The 7576-nt window shown below is 43.2% G+C and overlaps 1 protein-coding gene across 2 annotated transcripts in view; it reads left to right on the top strand.

Moving 5' to 3' along the window:
- The first annotated feature begins 565 nt into the window (after positions 1 to 565).
- Positions 566 to 7576, top strand: part of dlg4b (discs, large homolog 4b (Drosophila)) — a 50819-nt gene continuing 43808 nt past the window's right edge. The window contains exons 1-2 of one of the 2 annotated variants that reach the window (XM_086267223.1): positions 566 to 1196; positions 4018 to 4201. In XM_086267223.1, coding sequence (XP_086123349.1) covers positions 4183 to 4201 — 19 coding nt within the window. In that variant the 5' untranslated portion in view covers positions 566 to 1196; positions 4018 to 4182. The remainder of the gene's footprint in view (positions 1197 to 4017; positions 4202 to 7576) is intronic. The other variant, XM_086267217.1, reaches the window with a different exon arrangement.

The raw sequence follows: 7576 nt of genomic DNA, 5'->3' as shown, positions 1-7576 counted from the left end.
TGGATTGGCCTCCCCAGACCTCAACATTACTGAAACATCTTAACAGAGGATGGAAACAAAGGGAACCAACATCCAAGAAAAGACCAAGACTCCAGGCTGTGCTGAATTATAAAGGTGGACTGACCTCCAGGGTCCTTAGTATCATATAAGCTCAGTTTGTGTCTTATATACTTTCCATTTATATAACAAAATATATAGAAAGGAGGGTGGTTTAAGATGTGTGTAGAGTTTTATTCATTATCTTTAGACAAACAAAGAAAGCACCATCCATTCGTCTCCAGTCTGTATGAAAAACAGGGGAAAGGTCAAATTAAACCTTTGAAATTCCTTTCACAATAAATCCATAAATAAACAAAATAAAACATAGAAAAGTGTTTAAACCCACTTTTCCATAAAGCTGTCAATAGGAAATGTTCCAGTAAACATGTCTGTGTTTCTGCTGTTTTCCTTTCATGCGTCCACAGCTGACAGGTAACCCTATTGGAGTCGCCATAGTGACGGGTGGCGTCTCAGCTTCAGCGTGTTGATGGGCACAGCCATGGTTACCACAGCTGGAGTTGGTGTACGGCGAGCTGTGAGAGGACAGAGATGGAGAACGCACATTTAACTCTTTAACAGGAGATACGTTACGACTAACAGACGACTGCTGTCTACATGATGTCTTTGCAGCCCTTATGCTACATGTTACACAACTTTTCTTCATGCCAACAAGACTGAGGTGCCACATAGTCGACACATACAGCTGATTATGATGCATGTTTTACTATTGCTATGTTCACATCATCTGCTTGGCTTTATTACTGAAAGCCTGGAGATCCTCTGACGTGTGCATGGCTGATGTGAAGTATGATTAGTCCTACATGACATCAACAGCAGAGGCAATGAAAGCTTTGTTGTTAACAGGTTGTAGGTAAAGTCAAATGTCTACTTCTACACTTGTGTTGGGTAAAGTTCTTCTCACTGCAGCAGATTTATATCTGTGCTTTCACAGGGCGTGATGTGGAGCTCAGCGCTGAGGTGCAGGAGAGTTTCATTCAGTTCTCCCTGCTTCTCCATTACTTTACGGAAACTTGGGCCTGCTTGTGTTTAAACCCGTACGCTGCTGCGAAGTCTGCAAAGGTTTGACCTGGATACTGTGGCCCATTATCAGACATGAGGACCTCTGGGATGCCATGACGGGCAAAGAAAGATTTTAGGTGGGTAATGATATCGTTTGATTTTGTTCTATTTAACAAAGCAATCTCAACGAATCTAGAGTGATAGTCAACCGCGAGAAGGTAAGTTTTTTCCTTAGACTCTGCAGGGATTCTGCCAGTAGCCCTTGGTCAAATCCAGTGTCGTAAAGAAATGAGCAGTGCCCAACCGGTCCAGGAGTTCGTAGACCCGGGGCATCGGGTACGCATCAAACTGTGACACCTCATTCACCTTGCAGTGGTCCACACAGAACCGTACAGACCCATCTTTCTTCACTACAAGAACTATGGGGCTACACCAAGCACTGTGTGACTCTTCTATTATTCTATTATGCATTAAATGCATAGTAATTACATAAATTGCAGAAAAGTGCAATAAACTACAAAACATTGAAAATCATTTTAGTTTTTTAACATATATTTCTAGATAGAGAAATTTAAGCCGCAAACGCGCTACTGTTCGCGCTGATAACTGAAGAACCTTTGTAACTCAAGTAACAACGTAACTGTAACTGTAATGTGATTACTGAATTTAGTGCAGTAACACATTGCTGTGAACGTTACTGCATTACTGAAAAATGTAATGTGATTACTGTAACGCGTTATGTAGCTGTCTCTGGTGGATGTGATGTTACATGCCCGTGTAGAAAGGACGGCACTGGGCTTGCTCTTCTGGGTTGCCTCTTTATTCTGGTACAAAGATGACAGCACACTGTCGTCAACAGTGTTGGTCAAGTTACTTGAAAAAAGTAATCAGTAACTAATTACTGATTACCTCCCCAAAAAGTAATCCCGTTACTTTACTGATTACTTATTTTCAAAAGTAATTAATTACTTAGTTACTTAGTTACTTTTTAAAAACCCGATTTACAACCTGAACAGGTGATAAATAGATCTTTCAGCCCAATTCTACTTTTTCTGCATAATCCATCATACAAAATGTAATCAAATGGAAAAGTCTCTTTTTAACTTGTTTTATCAGTTTTAATCTTTTAACTTTATGCATCAAGCAAAAATTTAATTATATGCAACATTCTCTGACTGGAAGAAATTAGTTTAACATTTAAACCTATTTTCTGCACATAAAATAAAATATTTTTTGTGTTTACACTCACTCTTTCAAATAGATGCAAGTAAAACACAGCAGAAAATAAATAAAGTCACAGACTCAGCGGTCCTGTTGCTCTATTTTCACCTGTAAAGCAGGAGTGGGGTAGGCGGAGGGTTACCCTGGTGCAGGTGTGCCGCGGTCAGTGGAAGAATCCGTGAGTTTCTCTGTGAGTTTCCCATTACCTCGTAGCTACTCGGTGCTTGTTGGAAGTTTAGGGGTTTTTTCGCTGTAAAAAGAAGTTTTCTTCCCACGCACAGCGGACACTAATGTTTTTGTCACTTTTTATGGAATCAAACTCAAAGTAAGGTCAGTACTTCCACGCTTTAAACGCTGCACGCTCATACTCTCTCTGCACTCGATATATGATCCATTGTTGATCTGCACACAGCTGGTAATTGTATTTTCTTATAAGTAGTACTAGCATGTACCCTGAAAGTTACAGGCATTTTGGTGCATTAACAGTAACTTTATTCACAAGTAGCATTGTTGGTTAGCACGCTAAGCTAATATTAGTTAGCTAGTCAGGCAGGTGCTTTCTGGCTCACCCCTAGCTCTAAAGTTTGTATGTGATTGTAACTGTTGTCACAAACGGCGCACTCGCTTACGTCACTGTCGTGAGACATTCTCGCAAAAGATTCACGGTTTTAGTAACGCAGCGTTCCTACGGGAAAGTAAAGGTAATCTAATTACCGTTTTTGCAATAGTAATCCCTTACTTTACTCGTTACTTGAAAAAAGTAATCGGATTACAGTAACGCGTTACAAATAACGCGTTACTGCCCATCTCTGGTCGGCAACAATAGTGTGTTGGCACAAGAAAGCAAGAGACAAGGCTAATAAAGAAGGTATTTGCTGAGGCATGTACTGTGCAGCAATGGGGAACATGAACAGTGCAGTTGCAGTATTTGTCCACCAGGTGGCTCCAGCTATTCATAAAGTGCATCAATGATTGAGGAAATTCATTATTATGCTCTTTTAATTAACTGTTACAGTTACAGAGTAACAAGGCTATTCTGTTTAACACGCTTCAGTCTGATCTCTGTTAGACTGACATGCTGAAACATCCTGCTTCATTTTAACCCTTCAAATAAAAATAAAGAGTGTATTTATGTCCAAAGACATGCAGCTTGTGGGGACAGGTTAATTGGATAATCCAAATTGCCACTATGTGTGAATGTGCGAGCGAATGGTTGTCTGTCCCTGTGTGTTAGCCCTGCGACAGACTGGCGACCTGTCCAGGGTGTACCCCGCCTTTCGCCCTATGACAGCTGGGATAGGCTCCAGCGCCCCCGCGACCCTGAAAAGGATAAGCGGAAGCGAATGGATGGATGGATGGATGTTTATTTCATTTTATTTGTCAGTATAAAGCAGCTCAGAGCTCAGCAATAATGACGTAATTCTTATTTTCAGAACGTGTGATAACAGACGTGACACTTTAATGATCATCTATATTCACACCTCGAAGAATTCAAAGTGTCACCTGACCCATATCTAATCTGAGACGTTTTGCTTTCATCAGTTTTGACTTCATCCTTAATATTTACTCTGATCTGTCATATAAATCTGATCTCAGTCGTGTGTGTCAGTGTAGAGTTTTCTCAGCTGAAGGATCGATGCCTCAGTGATGCGTCTGTCTGTGTCTGTCATGGACTCTGAGCTTGACCCACACGTCTCAACACTTAATTACATTCATTTAAATGTTTTCCTTCATCAGCTCAGTTTAAACCACGGTGACTCTCACTGAGACGGACAGCATCGTCCAATCCCGTGAACTGGAGATGGGCGGAGCCTCAGTAAAGAGGGATTAGGACTCTGTTACCCAGAGTGCACTGCGAGTGTAAAATCTCCAAAGAGGATTAGTGAGGATCAGAGAGACGACATGCCGCTGAAGAGAGAAGGTGAGACGCTTTTTCCACATCAGCGTTCTGTTTGTTTGTTTGTTTGTTTGTTTTGTTTTAGGTGTGTGTGTGTGTGTGTGTGTGTGTGTGTGTGTATGTGTGTGTGTGTGTGTGTGTGTGTGTGTGGTTTCACTCCTGTGGTTCGTCCTCAGCCTCTTCTTCTTCTACTTCTTCTTGTCTTTCACTTCCTGTTCTCCTCACTGGTATATATAAAAATCTACTGTCTGCGTGACCTTTAACCTCTGTCAGTCACCATGGTTACACTGGGGTTCATCTTTTTTCGACTGGTTTTCCTGGTCTGACCTCAGAGTGGGTCATACAGGAAGCCTGGGCATCATGTGACCTGAGCTCCTGACACAAGCTGCTGGATTCAAAGTGAAACTTTATTTGAGGCTGATGGACGGACGGACGGACCAGCTGATCAGAGCTCAGGGCCAAAGCAGGTTTCATGGTTTCTGTGGGTGCAGGAGCTGACAGGATCCTCAGGGACGGAGCTCTGAGGAGGCTGAGGACACCACCTGTTGGAGGAGCGTCAGGTGTGTCCTGCTGGGAGGAGGCGGGTCATCACTCTGGGTTACGGTTTGTAAACCCCTCAGAGGAGCTGAGGAGGCAGGGGGAGGTCTGCTGTCCTCATGACCCGACGGACTCCGACACACATGATTAAATCTCAGTCTGCATGAACAGGTGACGGGCTCACAGGTGAGAGGCAGCCCTGCTGTCACATGACCTGCTCATACAGAGCTCTGTGTACAGAGCTCAGTCTGCTCAGCTTATCACAGATGGAGCAGCTGCAGCTGGTTTCTGACTCCACCCCTCCTCCATCTGAGGTTCTCTCAGGTTTGATGCTGATGGGGTCCACACATGACTGAGTGGGTGGGTGTGGAAGCTGTTCTCTAAGTCTTAGTGGACCTGCATTGTGCACAGCTGATGGAGGTGGGTGTGTCTCATGATGACCTCACAGACACCTCAGACAGTGTGGAGGACACAGGGAGCTCCACCTGACTCTAAACTTTTATTTTGGTAGTCAGTCAGAAGTAGAGTTCCTCCTTTCCTCTGACAGACACTCGGGGATCAGGTCCTGGAGCTGGAGGCTTTTCCTGGAAGCGTCCCTGCTGCAGGTCGGTGTGAGAGAGACTCCAACAGCTGCTCCATCTGTGAGGGGCAGAGCAGGAACAACACCTACCCATCACAGCGCTCTGCACATGTGGACAGATGTTCACACACAGCAGACACAGCTGATCTGAGCTTCATGGATCAGGCAGGTGTGGCCGTCCCTCCTCCAGATGCAGCGCCTCCTCCCAAGGCCCTGCATGTGTAATCAGAATCAGAATCAGAATACTTTATTGATCCCTGGGGGAAATTATTTTTTGTTACAGTGCTCCATTTTAAACCAACATTAAGACAAGACAGACAATACGCTAACTAAGAATAGTACAATATATACATATATATACATACATACATACATAAGTCACTTATAAATAAATATTTGGAAAAGAAACATGTGTAGTTGTAGCAGTAACCAGTGTGTTAAGTGGATGCGTTGTACAGGGAGATGGCCACAGGCAGGAATGATTTCCTGTGTCGTTCAGTGGTGCTTTTCGGTAATCTCAGTCTCTCACTGAACGAGCTCCTGTGACTGACCAACATGTCATGGAGTGGGTGGGAGGTGTTATCCAACATTGTCTTTATCTTGGACAGCATCCGCCTCTCCGACACCACCTTGAGGGAGTCCAGCTCCATCCCCACAACATTGCTGGCCTTACGGATCAGTTTATTAAGTCTGTTGGCATCTGCGACCCTCAGCCTGCTCCCCCAGCATGCAACAGCATAGAGGATCGCACTGGCCACCACAGACTCATAGAAAATCCTCAGCATTTTCTGGCAGATGTTGAAGGACCTCAGTCGCCTCAAAAAATAGAGACGACTCTGGCCCTTCCTGTAAAGTGCTGTGGTGTTTTTAGCCCAGTCCAGTTTATTGTCAATGTGTACTCCAAGGTATTTATAGTCCTCCACAATGTCAACACTGACCCCCTGGATTGAAATGGGTTAGGGTTAGGTGTTCCACGGAGAGTGAAAATGTTCTCATTTTCACCGAACGATCGTCTCTTTCCGCCTGGTCTTGTGTCTCTGTGCTTCTGTAACATAAAGAACGAGCTGACATTTTTCTCACGAAACCAGCGATCAGCTCAGCAGACCCTCAGTTTACCTGCATGCATCCTCCTCCTCATCTGTCAGCTGTTTAACACCTGCTGCTAATTCAAGAAACACGCCCACGTTACCTGGTGATAGTCACAGTTTAACTGGGCAGCCGGTGCTCGATATAACGCAATGTCAGCGCATTTTTCTGCACAAGATAAGTAAATATAGTGTTTTCCCCGAGCGCAGAGCTGCTGGAGCTCGTTTCCTTACAGAGCACTTTATAGGCGAACAGCTTTATCAGCGGCTGATGTCCAATCACCGGCACACAGCTTTCAAACCTCAGCTGAGTTTTAGCTCTCAGTGGTTAAACGCTGGACTTCATTCACTCAGGTTCTGTCTGTCGGGTCACGTTTACTTCGCTGTTTTATTTACAACTGAGCAAATCGGTTTGGCTGAGGTTAAAGTTACGTTTCATAACTGCATAGTTTCACAGACGTTTAATGGTTCACTGGCACATGTGTTAGACTGAACTATCATCTAAATATCATCTGTTTTTTAATAGTTATTCAACTGTATTCTAAGCACCAGCTGTCTGTTAGAATGTGATTTTTTTCTCTCTCTGTTGGCAGAGGTATAAAAATGCGCAGGAAAATCTGACGTGCATGGCAAACTTCACCGACGATATTTAGGGAGGAATAAACACATCAAACATAAATGAACCATTTGCCTGTCTCCATAATTGAGAGAATTTTCTCTTCTTATGTCAACACTCTCTCTCTCTCTCTCTCTTTTTTTTTTTTTTTTTTTTTTTTTTTTTTTGCTTTTTCGGTCATGTTATGTTTACCTGTCAAAGGCTTGTTACAAACTATGAAACACATTGTGCAGACTTCTGGATGTTAGAAGAAAACTAATACTGCTCATGAAGGAGACTAAAGGCAGGAAGGTGTCCTTTAAAACTAAACATGTTAATAGGATCTCCCTGTTTATATCATAGTTTATGATATAGCATGTGTATTTCAGTAATAGCCTGCTGAGGCCACTATACGTGCTGGCCTCATATCAAATGTGAAGGCAGACTGAGTCTATGTTTGACATTTGTTTATATCTAATCTTCCTTTTCAAACATTTAAACAGCAGCGAGTCTGCAGCTGAGGGAATACAAACTCAGGTTTGCTCGTTTCTTGGATTCATTTGGTGATTTATTAAATGTATAACTGTTATTCTAATCTGCTG

Source organism: Aulonocara sp. 'chitande type north' Nkhata Bay, linkage group LG3 (assembly GCF_057382095.1).
Source record: "Aulonocara sp. 'chitande type north' Nkhata Bay isolate Kocher_YH1m ecotype deep benthic linkage group LG3, A_spYH_male_GT1.1, whole genome shotgun sequence".
Classification (NCBI taxonomy): domain Eukaryota; kingdom Metazoa; phylum Chordata; class Actinopteri; order Cichliformes; family Cichlidae; genus Aulonocara; species Aulonocara sp. 'chitande type north' Nkhata Bay.
Note: the sequence above shows the minus strand (reverse complement) of the source record. Positions and strands in the feature narration are given on the sequence as shown.